Raw genomic sequence first — 20,768 nt, 5'->3', positions numbered from 1 at the left:
TTACACACACACACACACACACACACACACACACACACACACACACACACACACACACACACACACACACACACACACACACACACACACACACACACACACACACACACACACACACACACACACACACACACACACACACACACACACACCTCTCAGTTCCCCTGGCTTTGGCTATAATCTGACCTCCATCTCTTCCTGCTCCCTGGTGATACCTTTGTTCTTTGACATTAATGCAAAAAGGATCCAGTGCAGCCAGTGGGTTACACCTTTTGTGTTCAACCAAATGAGCAGTGGCAATCTGATGGGCTTTATCAGTGTCTTCGCTGGTGATTGGTTAGATAAAGATACAGTACTACAAGTGTTGTGGCATTACTTTTAGTCTTAGTGTACCACATATTGTGCAGTAAATGCTCACATCAAATGCACTTGTTCTATACGTAATAATTACAAATAAAGCAGGCGCAGAAAAGAAACGCATAGTTACACAATTAAGTGGAATTTCTCCACGTTAATATCCTTCAAGATACGAGTTAAATCTTTTAAAATGGACATTATGTTTTAATAGACAGCTTTGGTGAGAAAAGAGGTACAGAGGAGTGGGCATATTTCTATAGTAACTCTATACTCTGAAAACAGCACTCTGATTTATTTGATTTGGAAGAAAGTCAAATGTGTTTTTAACCTCTAGTTGTAAGATCATACATGTTTTTAATTTGTACAAATTAAAAACTGAATGTCATGACAAACTGTTGGTGTAGTGCTGGAATAAAGTTATAATGCATTGTGGTTGATAGTACTCAGGGATTAAAGTGAAAAACAAATCTTTTGACTGAACCTTTTTTCAGGCTAAGTCATAAACTGTTCACATCTACCTATACAGACAGCACCCATTTTGCGACTGCGCCCTATTGGTTTTTAATGTACAACAAGATGCAAACAGCAAAGTAAAGGGAGTATTGCGAGTGTTCTCTTTTCCTGATGAACAAAACAATATTTCAGTACCATTGCACGACTAACCATTGCTGTTCTTTTCTACTGCAGCATTCATATTGTAGAAAGGCTTTACCTTACACTCTATTTAATTACTTCAGGCCAAAAGTGTTTAAAGGGAGATTTTATTTTTATTGTTAATATGTAATTCAACACCAAGTCAAATCTATAAAATCTAGTTTGCAAGACTTCACTGTTTTTATTTAAGGGATACTAATAATGAAACCTAACTTTTCAGTGAAAGCTTTTTTTATTATTTAAATTCAAACTAAAAAAATGTTTTTACAACAACAATAAATAAACACAGTTTTATCTATCTCAGACATGTCTGTGCCTCCCGTAGCAACAACGCATCCATGACGGCTAGTGGCCTTGCCAAATAGTGGTTACTAGGCCTGAGAAAAGAATGATTTACCAGGTAATGTCACCTGAATTTAATAAAACATTTTATTATAATACTCAACAATCATATTTAGTTCACAATAGCTTTGTAATGCCTGTTTGTAATCTAATAACATCAAATAATAAAGTATGTGTTGCATGAATAGCTCTTTTGCTATGAAACTTTAAAAACCAAAATAAATAGGATGATAAAAAATAAAACGCGTGCATTATGGAGGTGTCACAATTAGTTCCACCTTGGCTAGATAAGATAACATATAATGTAATATAATTCTGCCAATGTAAATGCCAATTGCTTCAGTGATTTTTTCATTCCGTTCTGCTTATGAGTCCAAAGGCTGCTGCAGCCTAGACTTCTTTTGGGCTCCGTTTTTTTATTTTTCTCACCCCGCTGATCAGCACGACTGGGTGATACCGTCAAGTGTGCGTTAGCATGTTGGCCCCCTGTTTCAAACATACCCTACCAAAGGTGGAGCACTGCCGACACCGTCATCGTCTTATTCACAACCCTCTCTCCGTTGCTAGCTGATCAGGAACCGGCAGGCGGGTCTTCCAGCTCCCCCGTTTCATTAGCGCTACACTGACTCGCACGCTGAGCCGCTTGTTGTGCTAACCTCAGCCACATTGCTCTCAGCCTCGTCCGCCAGCTGGTCCACATCTCTGGCCAGACCTTCAGACACTTGCCCATTCTAACCGACGAGCTAACGTTAGCTTGTTAGTAGCACGGTGCGAAGCGTTTTGTTTTCTTTCCTGACAACGGATTGATTTGCACCCAAGCTTGGATGTTTAGAGCCAGAGCTTTCTCACCAAGTCCACGGATTTAAGATAAAACACCATGTTGCGCCGTTATTATTGTTATAGCCTAGCTACATCCATGTGTCGCCCACCCCGCGTCCGCGCACACTCCACGGTCAAGAGCGTAAAGAAAAACACTGACATAAATAGTACCTGTACTGACATATTACATCCCAGTCACACGGAGTAAATTGTAAAGTCACACACACGCGCAAAGCATTTATTTAGGACGTTACGGTATTTATTTCATCGTACGAAAGGACAAGACATAATGCAAGACCTTTGTAAACGAAATGTACAACTTTGTGAACGTTATTCAAGACTTTTAAGGCCTTATTTTTAGAATATTGAATTTAAGACTTTTTCTCATCGGATCTGCATCGATCTCAGATGTGGCATTTCTAAAATTGAATTGACGGAAATCCATCGTAGTGACGGAGAACTTTAATCCCTGAGTACTATAAGACACATTTTGGACCCTAAGTGTTTTTATCATAAACATATATTGTTAAATCAGGCTGGTTTTGTACATTAGACACCTCCAAAGACCATATTGAGACTAACATAATGACTCTATACATTATGTACAAAGACAGCAGATGGTGAAAAATCTTTGTGAGAGACCAGAAATGCACAGGACAATAGGTTTGAGAAATAGCAGATTATTATAGAAGTAAAGAGATCAGTAAACAACATAACAGCTTCTATTTACATCCTTTTTTAACTTCTGTACCCTCTTTTTTTTATAATGATCCAGACAGGGAAACTTAATTGTGTAGAGCCTCATCCAACACAGCTGTTTTTGTGTTGTCCAAAGAACTGGAGTAGCAGTGTCATTGCAAGGCAGTGATTTGCATACTGCTGGCCAAGTGGTAACAACAATAACATCTCTGAGAGGCCTGTTTTTTTTTCAGTTGTTTGGTATTTCGTTGGCTGTATGTAATGTTGGATGTAATTTAGGTTGCATACAGATGAATGACGATCCCAAAAGTGACCAAATGCTTTGTGAATGGATAATTAAATGGCATTAATCTATGAGAGTGACAAAGTTTTAAGCACATTCTTTAGTTACATGCCGTCTTGCGACTGCAGGACTGGCTTGCAACTAAGAATTCTGCAGCCACTACTAAATGCCATTTAGAGAGTCACAGTAGTATTATTATTGATGATGTGTGTTAGCTACTGTATCTGAGAGGCTATTTAAACAATTGGGGGCCTGACCACTTGTGTCTAGTGGCTATTCAAAAATGTCAGGTTAAAGACTGTATTTTAGCAAAGGCCTGAAGTCCGTCTGTTTTTTGTTTGTAAAGCAGATGCTCTGTAGCTGTGCTGGTGGCGGGAGGACTGCAGGACAGATTACTTTTGTTAAAGCGGGGGTACCCATAGGAGAGAATATAAAATATAAATCAAAATTACTACATAAATTAACCATTTTCATAGTAGATGAAAGGGGAATATTTTTCTTCTTCAATTTTATAATTTTACAAGGTAAGACTGAAAAAGCAGCATCCATTATTAGCCTGCAAGTGCCAGGTTGATAAGCAAATGCCAATATTCAGAGGTAAACATGAGGGCATGCACACACAGTGCATAAATACATAACTTACACACACACACACACACACACACACACACACACACACACACACACACACACACACACACACACACACACACACACACACACACACACACACACACACACACACACACACACACTTATTAACAAGATTCAGGGGAATGAGCAAAACAGTTGACAGGAAGGCTCCAGAGTTCTCAGAATTGCCAATTGGGCCGGCCTATCCAAGCGAGTTTGTGTGTATGTGTGTATATGCATGTGCGTGCACTAGGGGGGTGGGGAAGGGGATGGATGCGTTGTGTTTCCTGTGTCGCAGTTTACTGTTTTTTAGAGCAAGAAAAATGGGCTTATGTAACGGTCATGTGATTTAGCCAGAAATAGTGGTGGGGCTACAGCTGCTGCCTCTCCTCCTGCAGCTCGGTTCCTTGGCTTTTGGCAGCAGCCAGAAAGACACTGCGCACTACTCCTGCTAGCTCAGAAAACAACTTCTGCTCAGTCCTACACACAAATTCAAATACCGTACTGTAGATGCAACAAAGGCAATGGACAGAATTTACAAACTGCATGGAAACAGTGCGCAAGGAATCTCAGATACGTCTGAAGAAATAAAACCATACAAGGCGAACATGCAAGGAAAAACAGATTGGTATAGGCCCTACATTCACCTGCAAATATGTGCATGCACTCAACCATATACATCTTCTGAGATGTACACACAATTTTAACATCAAGCCCAATAGAGCTAATACATTCACTGGGGTCATTGGGGTCACTACACGACATTTTACCACTCCATCTGTGTTGTGTGTGTGTGTGTGTGTGTGTGTGTGTGTGTTTGTGTGTGTATATGGGAGTGAGAGAGTGAATGACTGTATGTGTGCACGAGCATGAGCCTGCCTGTGTGTGGGCGTATGGCGCTGAGGCTGGCGGACGTGTGGAAAAAGGGAAAAAGGAGGGATGGAGATGCAGGCGTAGAGATGGAGAAGAGTGGAGGAGGAGAGAGGAGCTGTACAGTGAAGAACTAGTGGAGCGGAAGGAAGCACTCTGAAATGGGAGATCATTGGCTTTAGCTAAGGGCTAGGCAGGAGGCAGGAGGGATTCTCGCCATGTTAGCATCACTGTCAGGAATAGTCTAGCTGCAGCCAGTGTCCTGGTTCCAGGGAATATTAATACCCTCATGCCACATAATGTAAAATACACCATTAGTCATAGGTTGCAGAATGTGAAAGCAGAATAATCACAATTTCAATCATTTTCACAGTGATAATCCTGAAATGTAGATCTCTGATATTGTTAAGATATTTCGCGGGTTCCTGGGTTGACCTACATTACAAACAGTCACCGAAAGAGACTCTACCGTTGAATCAAACATTCACTTCTGTTCATGTGGTCACATTTATACAAATATTATTTAGTGTTGCATAAGTAAGCCACCTTTCTCTTCTTTATTAGTCTTTTTGCTGCACATCACAGCTGCTGTTCTATGTCAAACTGCATGTACGGTTCACCGTCATACTGACACTGTGTCTTGTCTTTCTGTAGGTCAGCACAACTACCTGTGTGCTGGGAGAAATGACTGTATCATTGACAAGATTCGAAGGAAAAACTGTCCTGCATGTCGCGTACGGAAGTGTCTCCAGGCCGGGATGAACCTAGGAGGTGAGGAGTCACACCCTCATTACAGATTTGCTCTGTCATGTGTCTCAGAAGTGACATTTGACTCAGCTTTACTTATAAAAAATTATAGATATGGAAAAGCAGGTCTGGCTGTAGTCACAGGAGGCGCGCAGATGCTGAGTCATATGTTTGTGTGTATGTGTATGTGTATGTGTGTGTGTGCGTGCATATAGTATATCTGAGCACAAAACAGTATGCATAATGCATCCACAGAAGGTGTAGATCTACAGTACTCTATACGATGGCAGCTGACAAAGCCTGCAGACAAGTTACAGTATTGTATTATGAGGAAAGATGACAGTGTAGTTGAGAGGGATGAGGAATGAAATATATTAATTTATTGCCACTGGCTTATTCCAATTCAGGGTCGCAGCGGCACACACAAGGCTAAAAGCATACTTGATAGGTTTTCAGTCCATTAGAGTTATTGAAATTACAAATTCTATGCTCCCCAAAGATGCTAAATTTAAACATGAATGTAAATGTATAGCAAAATTTGGTAGCGCTGTCAAATTACTTGAGAAAACAAATGTGCCCATTGGGGGAGAAACACATGCACACATGCAGCTGCTGCTGGAGAGTAGCCAGAGTGGTCTGCTTCATGCTTTTAAGTGAATTATTTGTGAGTCATCTAAATAAATCCAATGTCAAATATTTGCAAATTGGAATGGTATGTATCCAAGCAGTGGTGAGAGGAGTTAATGAATTCCTATGAAAAAGTCATCAGACTTAAGACTGACTAGCTGCACCCTGTACTGTGATATCAGATTCCTTGACTTACTGTCAAAATGAACCATTTACATAAATTACTGTAAAGTTGTTTTTCTTAATGCTCATCACCTAATTATCATAGCCTGTGGCATGTGATAGTAAAACATTTATTTTTTTGCCATTAAATGTTCAGCAATTATATCTATTTGGGTATGCAATGGGATGAAAGTGTAAAATCAATGAATATTCAATATCTTAATCCTTGGGGATATTTTAGCACTTTTAAAAAGATCATGTAATTTATCTAAAGTACTGTACAGTACTTGGCTACTGGTTTATACAAAAGTCTGTCATCTGGAAATGCACTAGAACTGTCTGCTGTCATGTCAAATCAAATTTAATTGTATAGCCCAATATCACATAAAAGATGTACAGGCCCACAACAGCAACAACTCCCAACCTATCTCAAGCTTTCTAAGACTGAGTGTACTTAGTAATGTTTTAGTGAATAGCTACGAGAATAAGGTTCTCATTTCTTATTTTTCCTCATAAGAGTTTTTTCTGATGAACTGATGACGTTAATGAGCTTTATTAAACAGGAGAATTATTTAAACACGTATTGTTATGCACAGTTAAATGTGCAATGAAAACGCAGGTGTTCATGGAACATAAACAGTTTCAATTAATGATGCAATATAACAGAGGACTACCATTATCAGTTCAGTATGAAATGTGTTGTATCTGGAGGAATTCCTAAAACAGCAGTCAGATTGTTGGGTTATTGTCAGCAATCATAAAATACAATAAAAGTGAAGTGCTCACAATGAGGGCAAAAAAGACTAAGTACTAAAACATGTCAGTAGTGTGGATACTGTTTTTTTTTTTACATTTTGTTCAAGGCCTGTGCCTTTGAATGTTATAGCCCAAACATTTATCCTGGAACAATCCAAATCTGATCGTAGAACAGGGCACTGATTGGGAAAATCTATTCCGGAAAAGCACTTTATGATACATTTTCTGCACTGTGAATGTATGACTTGCTTGTGTGTGTGTGTGTGTGTGTGTGTGTGTGTGTGTGTGTGTGTGTGTGTGTGTGTGTATGTGTATGTATATATATATTTCAGTCAACAAAACTAATGCGGAATGGATGTACTGTATTATTGAGGAAATACAGAGTTTTAACAGAGTCCTTTTTTCTTTTACTTTGACATAATCACTCTCCACAAGCATTCACAGTGTTAATGCACAGAGAAGATTGGAAAGTGACAGTATTAAACCCACTCACAGGGAAATAACAGCCTACAGGTAGACACTTGGATAGTCTCGCTTTGCCAGACCCTCCTCCAAAGCACGCTAAAAGAGGGTATGGCTACTCCACATAGCATTTGATAAGGAGGAAAACGTGCTCTGGTTTAATGGCATTTCTTTAAACCAATCAGAATTGTCATGAGCGGTGCTAAATTCTGCACAGAGCTGCTATGTCGTGCGAGAAAAAACTCAGACTGGACAGATAGTCTAGCTAGCTGTCTCAATTTACAATGCAGAGATCTGAGGAGCAGTCAACAATAGTCCTCATAAATCCACCGAATTTAAAATTCCAACACAAAGAAAGCTGAAGGAAACGGAAAATACATGCATCTGGCGGAGTTTCCTGCAGCACCAGGGAGCAATCACCGGAAGTGGAACGCGAAGGCTATAGACTAACGCTGGGATGAAAGGCGGTCTTATAAAATGCTATATGAGCAGCAGCAGTGTTGAAGTGGTGTTTGGAGCAGTATAGGCTAAATGCAGCAGAGCAGAGCAAAAAAAAAAGGTGGACACAAGTCTGCGTAAATAACCCCCCCGGTTTCCCTCAATCACTAATAGATAATACTGGCACTCCTCTTAAACATACACCAGAGTGAGTGAGCACAGAGGCATCGAGGGAGTGCACAAAAAAAAACCTATGGAAACCACATTAGATACTAAGCCTGACATTAGCTATAACCTACAGCTGTAAGGGATACCTGGGGTTAGCTTACCCTCTGACAATGCATCTCCAACAAACTTGGTTGGAATGGATACATTTGAATCTAACAATTCACCATGTGTCAATCATATATAGAGACGTCAACTTAGCGGCAGATCATTATTAACTTAAGCATATTACAAGTAAGTACAAAAACATGACTTGGAGTAAACATCTCTTTTTAGTGAAATGTTATGTAGTGTTGAGAAGCAGCTGATGACCATGAGTCATGAATATAAGCTTAAGGTTGCCAATTGAGTGTGGCTTTATGTTTAGAAGCAGCAGTGTAAACCATTAAATGGAAGCACAGCTGATCTGATTTTGATATTAAGACAAGTAAAGAAAGCTGTCAGCTTCCCAAAGGTTAAGATTACATATTTCTGTAACGCTGGCTAAATATCAAGTATGTGGAAAGAAGTGAATAAGATTACCAATCCCAAATTTGCCTTGAAGGGAAAATAATTTATTGAATTAGCTGTGTAAAGGGCAACAGTCATGTTAATATTCCTACTGCCAATATACACTAGTATCGTCTACCATAGACCAGGGCAGTGGTGAAAAAAAACTAAGTACATTACTCAAGTACTGTACTTAAGTACAATTTTGAGGTACTATTTTATGCTACTTTATACTTAGAGGCAACTCCACTAAGAGGCAAATATCCAACAATATATAAATAACTAGCCTAAACATTAGCTCCACATTTACCAGCTGCAAAATTAAAGTGATGAACACATTAATGCATTAATAGTTTATAATCTGATAATATAATATATATGATTCTAATATGTGCCACTCTACCCTTCCTATGTCACATGCAGGCTAGAATATACCGCCCCCCCATCTGAGTATTTCTCCACCCACGACACCTGGCTTACCTTTGCAAAGGTGCACCATATTTTTCTCGCAAAGCCTATTAGAGCAGACTGGGCTTTTTTAGTATGCCAGAAAGAGATTATGTATGTCCTAATACATACAGTAATATGTCAAATGCAGTATGCCAAAAATACCAGAATGTCCTTCTGCATCCGGTCAGATTTTGCAGTACGTAAGCCAGCATGCTTTTCTGGCTATTCTGACCCACAATCGCAGCATTTATGAGCAAGAGAGTTCAAGTTATGAAGAAGTAGTACATCCTGATTGTATGCAGAGATGCAACAGTATGTACTCTGTAAGGGCAGCTGCAGTACATACTTAAAGTAAAAAGAAAAAGTATGCGATTTGGCCCAGGTATATTTAGATAGACAGTAGGAGATACTTTACATTAAAGCATGTAAACATGTTCTTAACAACCCAAAATACTAGTATGGACCTGAAAAGTAGCATATGTACCCTTTAAGTAAAAGATCTGAATACTTCTTCCACCACCTGGGTAAAGTAAGTCAAACCAATTCGGCCCATAGCTAACAGAAAAAAGCCATACATTAGCATCATTTCAAACGAAAAGTGAAACTAGCTAGCCAAACCAATGTGAATAACAAGAGCTAGGAGCAGAAACTCAGCAGCCAACAGGTGATGCACTTATCAAGTAACAACTAAACAGATGCAATGACCAGTGAGGAAGTAAGTAAAGATGTATTAACTTATTAATAAGTCTGTACTGTAAACAAGTGCTGCAACAAAGCTGAAACACAACTGAGAAAACAGCCACCAACAGTAACATCAGCCACATAAAGTGGCATTTTTCTTTAGCATGTTAGCTAGCAAGCAGCAAGACTTACTTTTGTGAGGTGAAGCAGTGATTCCCTGGCATCTCAGAAGTAGAACTCCAGCATCCCTCTTGAGGTAAAGTTTGTGGACAGTGAATGGACCTTCCAACAAACAGATTTGGGGAATATACCGATAGCAGCTAACATTAGCGCAGATGATGGTATAAATGCTGCATCTAACAAATAACACTGGCAGAGCAAAATACATGACAGATCATAAAGCTTTAAAAAGAGGGCATTGTTGCACAGGGGGTGTTAAATGTATGTGTTGTGTGCAAGTATAGCAACACACCTGGAGTTAATAGCCTGAACAAGCTGAGAGGCTTGGCTTATAGGCCCTTCTCACAGCAGCCATTTTGAAATGTCATTGTAGGGCAAACACAGGTGAAATTCTTCAAATTAATTATGGTCCCATTCAGTTTAGTGTGTCACAGCCATTTCAGTAAGCTAGCGCCTGCACGCTAGCTCATACCAGGGCCCTAGCCCTCGAAAATAGAGCAGGACCATAATTAATGTTATTAATTATTGGCATGTCAAAATGGCTGCTGTGGAAAAAGTCCTGCTTTATGAATGTATGTATGTTTTTATTTTTTCTTTGTTTGTTTATTATCCCTCAAAGATCGCCTTCTATCTGTGTATGACTAAACAATACACAGGAAATTAAACATGATTATTGCTACATACTTTTTACTGGACTTCATTTGAGATGGACCCTTTCCAATTTTTGACTCACATACTAACATTTAGAGTTACAACTTCCCCGAAGCAACTTCCTTCAGATACAGAGATAACCGATTTCCTTGAATATTGTACAGTGGGAATTTCATCAGCACACCTTTAAAATCAAAGTTAGAAATAAAAAAAATCACATTGGTTTAAAATTAAACATTTAATAGCAGTACACATTGTTAACACATGCAGCAGACTTGAATTTTTGCACCCAGATACTAAGTATTTTAAATAGTATATATTTAGGTGTATTATTTGCTTGTGTCTGGGCCCTTTTACACCAGGGTGTCCCATTTTACATATCTGCATTATGTCCTATGATTGTATTTGTCTTTTAACTTTTGTGAATGAAATTAAAACTGAACTGTACAGTATCTGTCACACCGTAATTATAACCTCAGATAATAGATGTAAGAAATGCCACCACCAACAATGTGTTAATGAGGGCTGTTGTGTTCCCCACAGCACGGAAGTCCAAGAAGTTAGGGAAGCTGAAGGGTGTCACCGAGGACGTGCAGGGCTCTAAGGACGGCCAAACTGCCACAGGTGGCGTGGGAGGCGGTTACCTGTCCTCAGAGAAGGAGCTCACAGCCAGCGCTGCCAATGCCCTGGTGCCCCACGGGCCTGGGGTGGTCACACCTTTTCTGCCGCCGTCCATCTGCAGTGTGTTGGAGCTGATTGAGCCTGAAGACGTGTACTCTGGTTATGACAACACACATCCTGACACCGCTGACCACATGCTGTCCAGTCTCAACCGCCTGGCCGGAAAGCAGATGGTACGCATGGTGAAGTGGGCCAAAGTACTTCCAGGTTAGTGACCACTAGAGCAGTGATCCGAGTCCTAAATGCTGTTTAAAACAAGGAGTTGAAGAAGTGCACTCACAAATATGTGTAAAGAAATTAAGGTGTGTAAATCACATTTTTAAATGTTATTTTTGACAATGATTACATTTTAGGTTGTACTACTAGTCACATTATTTTCCCCCTTGCTTTTAAAAGTCAATGAAAAGTTAAGGTAGGCTGCTGTAAATTCAACACAATTAGATTAAAATAGCATGTAAATCCAATACATTTTATATTTTCAGTGCAATACAATGTCTTTGGCCATGTAAATTATTATATTGATGATGACTTTATTGTTAACAAACAATTGGAATTTAGTCAGTTTTATTTTTGGATGAGTCGGATAAAAGGGTAAATGGTAAAAACATCAGTCTAATAAATCAGGGGGAGTTTATTGTGTAATTATGGACTGCACTGGTTTAATAAACACAAGCTTACATCTCTACATTTTGGGAATGCAATACATCTAGTTTCGTCAGGGCACACAATTTTATTTTAAGTTTTAGGTCAGGAAATTATTCCGTAAAGCTTCAACAAGATTAAAAAAGGGAATCCTATTTTACCATTTAAACGAATCAAGATTAAGATTCCCAAACAGAACTCATTTACATCTTCGTTGTCAGATGTTATGTTAAACAGAAGATCTAATGTCTATCTCATTATTCTTTCTCCAATAAACCACCAGAACACTGTAAGAAAATATAAAATGTTTCAAAAGGGATAAACAAGTTCCCCTAAAATGCCAGTCAGTGGGAGACATTGAAAGATGCTTCACAGGTAGCTCTTTGAGGCTGTTTAATTTGCTGTATTGCAAATATTTGATACCTCTACGGTGTCTGCTTGCCATATCCGGACGTATAAATAGAAGGGGAGCCAGACAGAAGGGTCAAAATGAGTACCTTCGACTTTCAGATATGCCACTGCCTGCATTAAGCTAACATTTGGATGTACCAGGTCTAACACACAGGGGAACATGGAACGATATTGTCAGTACCAGCAATATATTCTTAGGGATGTCAGTCTTATTTATCAATGGGAGCTACATTATTAGCACTTACTTTTCTGATGTCTAGGTATCTCTAAAGTTGCTTGAAAAATTAATATTAAAAACATCAAAATCTATTAAGTACATCTTTTCATTATCAGCCAGCCCTGTACTGAATACACACTGTCAAGCCAGCCATTTGACATACCTTTTCTACAAATATATTTTTACTAATTATTGTATTTTGCAGATTGACATAGATTTGATAAGTTGTTTGTGTGTCCTCAGTTGGCCTATGTTTTGAATGAGGAAGAGTTTCTTGCCAGAGTTTGATTGAGAGTTTGGCAAGTTTCCTATTCAACTCTATTTTTGGAGTTCTATAGACAAAATGCCAATAACTGGAGGCCTTGTAGAATTTGCATAAAACAAGAATGGGTGAATACTTCTCAGTGGTTATCATGCCTAAACAAATATTGCCTCAGAAAAGCAAACTGTAGCAAAGACACACATTACCTAATGCATGTGAACACAGGTACACACACGCAGCTAAATAATTAAATCCAAATGCTACATTTTGTCAGCTACATTTAAACATAGTGCTTTCTTTTCAACAGCTTCATTTGTTTCTGCTATGTGTTTTATTTTTGTGTGTTAGGTTTTCGGAGCCTGCCCATTGAGGACCAAATCACCCTGATCCAGTACTCATGGATGTGTCTGTCCTCCTTTTGCCTCAGCTGGCGCTCCTACAAACACACCAATGGACAGATGCTCTACTTTGCCCCTGACCTCATCTTTGACGAGTAGGCCTTCACTTCCAAATCTGCAGTATACCGCACACACCGCGCTGATGTTATTAAAGTGTACCAGTCCTGACATTTAGCAGTGGCCCAGATATTACGTATTTTTTTGTCATGCATAATTTATATGATCTTATTTTCAAAATGTAACAAAGAGACGGGGTCACATCCGTACCAAGCACCAAAATAGAACATATATAATATAAAATACATTTGATGTTGTCTGCGGGATCCCCAACACACAAACGTGTCTATTACAGATGTGAGAAAGAATTATTTGTTTTTCAGAGTATATACTTAGTAGATACAGTAATTGGTTGAACAGCCAGGCTTAGTCTATTAGTGTTTTGTAGCTTCTGCTATTTTCAGCTGCTCATCCGATGCAAATTTATGCATAAACATCAATTTTGATTGTGGAATTTGGAAAGTATGGAGAGTATTTTCATGCTGTACTATTTTGGCGTGCCATTAACATACCTAAAACCTATTCAAATGCTAAAATTATTTTTTTTGCGGTAATGAGGTTTTTAGGAAGTCGTGGTGTACTTAAAACAAGGTTCATAATTTTGCACTCGATTTCTGGGACTTCGCAAGGAAGTACTTTTGTACTTTTTGATGGTTCCGTCAAGCACAGGCGATCAAAGCCTAGCAAGGGCAGTCAATGGTCCACTTGATCTGTGTTAATATGTTTGAACAGGGGAGCAATGTGGGCCATTTCTCGTTGGAGCTGTGGTGCATGACCGCTGATGAATTGAATGTAATAGAATTAATCAAAAATGACAATTGCAGCCTCTGTAGGCACTCGCTGTAGAGGAGCGGGTTCAGTCAGGGGCAGGTTTGAAAGCTCCAACTAATAGCTTGTGTAAGTCAATGTCAGTGGGTCAGTTTGTCCCAAATAAACAAATAAATAAACAGCAGCGCAAATGCCATTGTGCAACACAGCTTCAGGCTCCGCGAGCCTGTGTTGTATCACAGTGAGCTTAGGACAGTTGGTAAAGCATTAGATTGCCACACCATCCCCTGATCCTCTAATCAATTTAGTGCCAAGTGGATCACAGTTTATTAAGAATGATGTGTTTCCTTCTGTGAGATGACAGCAGCTTTTGTAGAAAATCTTATTTTGTGATAGAGACATAATGGTTTGTATCATTTCGGGAAGTTTAGTTGGGAATAAGTTCTAACAGAGGACGATATTGTTACACATGCATGTATATGACAAATTAATATATATGCTTTGCAGAGAAATTAAGATATCTTTTTTTCGCTGTACAGTATGCTGCTGTTGCTGCATGTGAAGCATTTACTAAGGCCTGTCCCATTGACAGATGGGCCTGGTACTCAGCTTGGCAGAGGAGATGAGATGTAGACCGGCTGGAGATGGTGGTGGCCTGGATGTTGCTTGCTGCTCTGTCAGGGCAGCCTGGATGTCACTACCATCTCCACTGTGTCTTTTTGGGCCTGTTATCAGGTTGAGGTGTGTTGCTTGTTTGTTGTTAACGTACAGCATGTTGTTTTGCTCATTGATAATTCTGTCAAAAAATGAGGACATTGGTCCATAACTTTGCTGATTCCACTCAGTCTCAGGGGTTGGACAGTGTATACTTGTTTCCATAGCTACTTAGTGCTTATTGACCCAGGGCATTAAGGCATTTATTGAATAGACTGTCCACTCACTCAGCTATTACAATGGAATCTGTCACTGATTGAGCGTAAATACTCTAAAGACAGATGTGCATTTTAGACTAAAGACAAAGCAAGCCTGCGTAATCTGTGTCATTTAGTCTTTGATGTGAAAACAGAAAACAAAGCTATTTGCCTAAAGGTTCTGGGCACTCATCCATGATTCAATTAATGTACATGTTGGACAGGAACAATGTATCTGCTGTGTCTAAAGGTAGAAATGAAATGCAACATATAGTATAAGTAATGCTTCTAAAGCAATGGCAGTAAGTTATTCTGGCCACAGACACCGTACAGAAAAGATAAAAGACAACATTTTATATTTTTTAGTTTAAAGACAGCACCCCCTATTTGTGCCTTTACCACTGTTGATTTTCTGTATGTAGCCAAAAATTACAGCCAAAAAAAATCCTTTCATTTTAGTCTATATTTTAAACACTTACAGTCACAGACAGCAGTATGTAGCTGCTCTATTATTGGCTGACGACATAGACAGCAACCAGCGTCGAGCGGTGAAAAGTGCACTTCTAATATCAATTTGCAAGCTAGATAGCTAATTAATTAGTCAGTTGTAGCACAATGAAGAGCTAAACGTTTACCTGCAAGTGTAAATGTCAGTCAGTGTCAGTCAGTTTAGATGCTATTCGGTCTGGTCGTTTTGTCAATACCGCCGCTAACAAAACACTGTCCTTGGCTTGTGAACTGCAGTTAGCGGGGCTAGATGAATTACATTGTGTCACTGTTCCCCTGCCAGCTCAGCTGTCAATCAAACACACACGTTGGCCCACCCACTCAGAGGCTTGAAGACTAAAAAGTATTTCTGATGTATCTCTGAAAAACCTTTTCATTTTTAATATTAAAAATAAAAAAAAATATATATTTTGAGATTATATTTCACTGAAGACAATGACTCATTGTGATTTCAGGTAGACATTTCTGACAACAATATTGAGTTGGCTTCTTCCAGCCAAAGGCGAATCTGAACTTTCCTTTTTTCCTCAGTTCTGCACTCCTTCCTGATTCTTTACCATAGAAACAGAGACAGAGAGTGAGTTTAAGACAGAGAGAGAAACAGAGTGAGAGCAAGATATAGACAGATGGGAAAAAGAGCGGGAGAAGGTGGGAAGGAGAGATTTTTGCCAGTTTTTTTTCTTTCTGACCCAAGACCAGCAGCTCATTTTGGGCAGTGATTCAGCAAAATTGATTTCAGGAAGAGAGTGCGAGAGAGAGAGAGAGAGAGAGAGAGAGAGAGAGAGAGAAGGAGAGAGAGAGAGGGAGAGAGAACGTGTGGAGACTTTAGAAACTCCAGCCCAAAGTTGTATCAAATGATGTTATGCTGCACTTTGCAAAACTGCTCACATACACAGTGCTGCTCAGCAGGGAGACAGGACTGCGTCTCTCCCAGACGTCACAGTTTATCAGTTATTTAGTCAGGCTGACAGACACAGCTGTACTGCAGTAAATACTGTAGAATCTGTCTGATTATTATGCACTCATTTCCAATCGGCTGCTTTTGGTCTCTTCTACAAAATGTTTAGTCTAGTTGTTATCAGAGTGAAGTCTCCACCCTCACTGCCTACCTAATTATCTGGTTCCACTGTATTGTGGGTAAAACCCCAAACTCTTTCAAGTCAAGCCACACCGCTTGCATTTAATTATTGTAGTCTCAGTGTGATGGTGACTTCTAGCAAAGAGAAGTGGCATCTAAAGCCAGAGATTCCCCTGAATCTGAGGCATCTGCACAGCACATTTTTGATTGGCCCATGCCTTTACCCCTACTAATGTTCCCTTCCTGTTTTTGTGAACTATGTGACGTAACCGAGATTATCTTGCTGATAAAATGTGTGTGAGAGAGAGAAGGGGAGTGAGAAAATGTTATGCGTGTCAAGCATGCGCGATTGCAATGCACACTTAATGATGTATTTTTGACACATCGATGCCCGTAAATCTGTTTAGTAAACACGTACATCTCTGTGTGCTTAACATATGTTCATGTGTGTGTTATTTCTGTCACCATAAATATGTTGAAAGTTACACATCCTTAAGTGTGTTTATGGTGACTAGGGTTAGATATGGGGTCTTTCGTTAGGCTTCCAAAGCCTTAGAAAAGTGGCGCATTTGTGCTGTGATACTGCACTGCAATCTGGGGGGATTTGGTATTCTGCTCTTAGCCCAGACTAGCAGAATCCTCCTCTGCACTGTGTGGAAACATTGTTTCACTGGGCTCCACTAGAAATGGAGTTAGGAAGTGAATAAGTAAGTTACATAAAAAAAATGTATAATGAATAGATGAGTGTGTGGATGAGTGAGTACTGAGGATGGATTGTAACTAATACTAATACAGGAGTTCTGAAAGAAATACTACTTTTTTGTGAAGCTTGAAGTGTTTCCCCTCCCTCTCTTTCTCCAGGGAGCGCATGCAGCAGTCAGCCATGTACGACCTGTGTCTGGGCATGAGGCAGGTGAGCCAGGAGTTTCTACGACTGCAGCTAACCTACGACGAGTTCCTCTCCATGAAGGTCCTTCTGCTTCTCAGCACAGGTGAGATACAGGCACTGCAAGAGCACTTATTTATTCATTATATACCCACCTGCTCACACTGCTTTTTTCTCTCCCTGCAAGCACAAATTACTAATGGTATCATGAAATGTAATATAAAAATAACTTATTTAAAAAAAAAGGCATTATGTAGTCAACATCAATTCCAAGCAAGAATGACTAGAACTTTCAGGGTATTCATAACTCAAACTGACCAAATCACGAACAATAACATTAACGCTGTAAACTTGAAAAACTTGGATGTCTTGGCTATAAGGCATACACACTGGACACTACTAATAGAGACCACTGTTCAGTACAACTCTAGACCGCCATTGTGCCCAATAACAGCTGCCACATTTCATTGCAATGACTGAACTGTAGTGTCCCAGTTAAAGCTGACCATGCAGTCATCATTTTTAAAGCAACTCCCATCTTTGAGAGGTGGATGCATCTGATTTCTTCAGATGCTGCATTCAAAGTCATCCCAACAGTATTCATGTGGGATTATCCAATGTTTTTTGATCGACATCCTAACGGCCAAGTTGTTTTAAAATTATTTCTGGATTAATCCTGCTCCAGTACAGGGAGCGTTTTCTAGTTGAAAGTACCAACTCCTTGTGAGAACACATTGCCCACGAATGGATAGTCTGCTGTGATACTCATCATTTTAATGTGGGACTCAAACCTGTGTGCTCTGCGACTTACGCAGCACCCTGATTCAACCTTTATGGTGGTGCAGTTGGAAGCAGGATCATCAGTGCACATGTTTTAAGTCCACTGATAATCTGTGGTTTATTGTGAACAGGAGATACAGTATGTGTTTGTCTAGGAAATGTATTGAAAAGGTGTATTCTGTTCTGTTCTGTTCTGTTCCATCCACTGCATACCTTTGAGACCTTTTTGGCAGTGATTGACTGTACCCGCCTTCCCAGCACCCATGATCAGGTCTTTTAAAGTCTGTTAGATTATCATTCTTGGTAATCTGTACCATGCATAACAAGTGTGGAAATAGACTTGATGTTGCATGCACCAGTTTGTGTAGCAACATCCATATGCAAACAAAAAAATGGAGCAGTGATTTCATTTTTCCATTCTCTGAGCAAAGGCTACTCTGTTTTATATTATAAATTTTTTTTAATTGCCCATGGATAAACAGAATACATCTATCACTCACTAAAGAAGGTCCCACCGTGTTGCCACTTTCTGCCAAACTGCACCCACAGGCACTGCAGCTTCACAGAGAGGACGTGTTGGACCAAGTTGCTCAGTTGGAAACTGAAAGCACTGGTTTTTCCACCACCTCAACACCCTGTGAGCTGCTGCTGTCAGTTCAATAGGAACGGTTAAATATTTCGTGATGGCAGCTGTGTCACAACTTCACTGACCACACCCGCTTGCAGTTAATTAAAAGCTTAAAACTACAATGGGACACACAAGACCTGCTGCATTCTAGCTTTTTGGCTTTTTGAAGAGTATGCATGCTGGCCAAACTTCAAACTCTTTGAACTTCAGCACTAGTGCCAATCAGTGGAAATATTCATTGGCAGTATGTACGTATTTTTTAGTTACTGAGGCCTCTGAAAGTGGTGTGTGAATGCTGGACTCAGATGGGCGAAAACACAACCGTGGTGAACTTAACTTCATCTTAGCATTACAACTTGTTCAATTTGACATTTACATTTTGCCCGATTAACTGACACCATTATCCAGAATGAGTAATAATGAGGGCAGCCATACAGTAGAATGAGTTAATAGTTCTGGATCATTACCATTACAAACAATTGATGGTCGAAGCTGCTCAGACAATGTAGCAGGTATGACAGTGGCTTTGAACTAGTCATGTAGATCCAATTTGAATCAAATTAATTAAAACATTTTTTAACAGAGCAACTGAACATGCTATGGTTATCAAATGGCCATTACTATCAAGTTTGAAACCCTTTAAGTTTTTGTTAAAAAAAAAATTCCATTTGGTCAGCTTTCTTGGCTCTAGATCTGATGCATTTTTGCAATACAGTTAGAAAAATAGATCTTGATTCTTGCAGTATATTAGCCAACATATGAATAGTTTTGAAAGTTATGTTATGAAAACTGCAAACCTGCAGTCTGGTTGTGCTGGAAGGCAGTTTCTAAACAATACCCATAACTAATAAAAGGTATTGTTTTCAATTATTGATAGGTTGTACTTACAGTAGCACATATATAGAAAAGAAAGTCTGTTTGTCAGTAGATTGTTAAAGATACAATATATCCCTGACCAATAGTATAAGGTTGGTTTGGCTTCATAGTACAGTGACATATGGAAGAGGTAGAGATGGAATGCTTTTTCCTGACAAAAAACTGTGTTGTTGAGTCATTTGGAAGCAGGAGAGCTCCAGCCGGACTTCAGCTATTGGATGTTGGGAGAGAGGAGGAAGAGAAAGACTACAGAGGAGATGAGAAACCAAGAGGGAAAAGGGAGATTTAAAGAGTGAAATCAGACTAATGTTGACAGTAAGAGCATGTGTTGGTGAGAAAGAGACAGGTGCATAGCTATGGGGAGAAAAGAAAGAGAATACAAAGGGGGTTGGCAGAGCTGGTCCTTCTGTTGCTGCAGCCTCCCTCTCCTCTCCTCGCTGGTCCTCTGGAGGTTTTCCAGAAAGTCCTGCTGTACTTAATAAAGGCCAGTCAAGTGCCAGGCAATGCTCCAAGACCTGCTATTTTTCTTTACTTCCTTCAAACCCAGAGCATTTTGAAGGAGAGGGTGCGGATAAAAGAAGCTGGGATACAGAACTGAAACAGGGAATTCAAGGTGCTTCAATCTGCTCCGGTTATTAAATTGAGTCAAAATATAGCGCTAAAATATAAAGAGAGAAGGGGAAGAAAATATTCATCCAGTGCTTTGTTTTTTTTAATGTGCAGCAGAGAAATTCCTGTACCTGTGAGCAACTGTACTGTATAGAGGTTTGATAAGCATTTCAGCAAAAGCACTTCCTTTTTCAAAAGCAGTCCTTTTCTGAGCCACTGTAGGAAGCTCTCTTCGTTACAGTCATTCAGAGGTAATGTGCGGGCCTTGTGGAAGGAGTAGTGGCAGAAATGTTTACAGAGGATTTGTCAGAACTTGTCAGCTGAGCAAGTACTACGGAGTCACTGAGTGTGTGTGTGCCTTTAGGCTGATTTGAAAAATGTTGCATTACACACAGAGAGAGAGAGAGAGAGAGAGAGAGAAAAGAGAGAAGGGCTGTTATTCCTCTCTGACTTTGGCTAAGGTTTCATTGAGCCTGCGGCGTCTCATAACCCTGTTTGGATTTGGTACAGGAGCGTTGTCCTGCACAAGCCA

General features: G+C 39.7%; 1 protein-coding gene and 1 long non-coding RNA gene across 2 annotated transcripts in view; one reads left to right on the top strand and one right to left on the bottom strand.

Annotated features, from left to right (window-relative positions):
• LOC114546238 (uncharacterized) overlaps positions 1-10,263 on the bottom strand; it is a 45,555-nt gene extending 35,292 nt beyond the window's left edge. The window contains exons 1-2 of the long non-coding RNA XR_003690992.1: positions 10,167-10,263; positions 9,887-9,976 (exon numbers count right to left, since the gene is read on the bottom strand). This is a non-coding gene — a long non-coding RNA (uncharacterized LOC114546238). The remainder of the gene's footprint in view (positions 1-9,886; positions 9,977-10,166) is intronic.
• nr3c2 (nuclear receptor subfamily 3, group C, member 2) overlaps positions 1-20,768 on the top strand; it is an 80,073-nt gene that overhangs the window by 52,383 nt on the left and 6,922 nt on the right. Inside the window, exons 5-8 of the mRNA XM_028564940.1 lie at positions 5,312-5,428; positions 11,069-11,413; positions 13,087-13,231; positions 17,319-17,449. Of these exons, the coding sequence (XP_028420741.1) occupies positions 5,312-5,428; positions 11,069-11,413; positions 13,087-13,231; positions 17,319-17,449 (738 nt within the window). The remainder of the gene's footprint in view (positions 1-5,311; positions 5,429-11,068; positions 11,414-13,086; positions 13,232-17,318; positions 17,450-20,768) is intronic.

The sequence above is a fragment of the Perca flavescens genome, chromosome 2 (genome assembly GCF_004354835.1).
Source record: "Perca flavescens isolate YP-PL-M2 chromosome 2, PFLA_1.0, whole genome shotgun sequence".
Taxonomy (NCBI): Eukaryota; Metazoa; Chordata; class Actinopteri; order Perciformes; family Percidae; genus Perca; species Perca flavescens.
The sequence above is the reverse complement of the archived record's forward strand: the minus strand, read 5'-3'. Positions and strand labels throughout refer to the sequence as shown.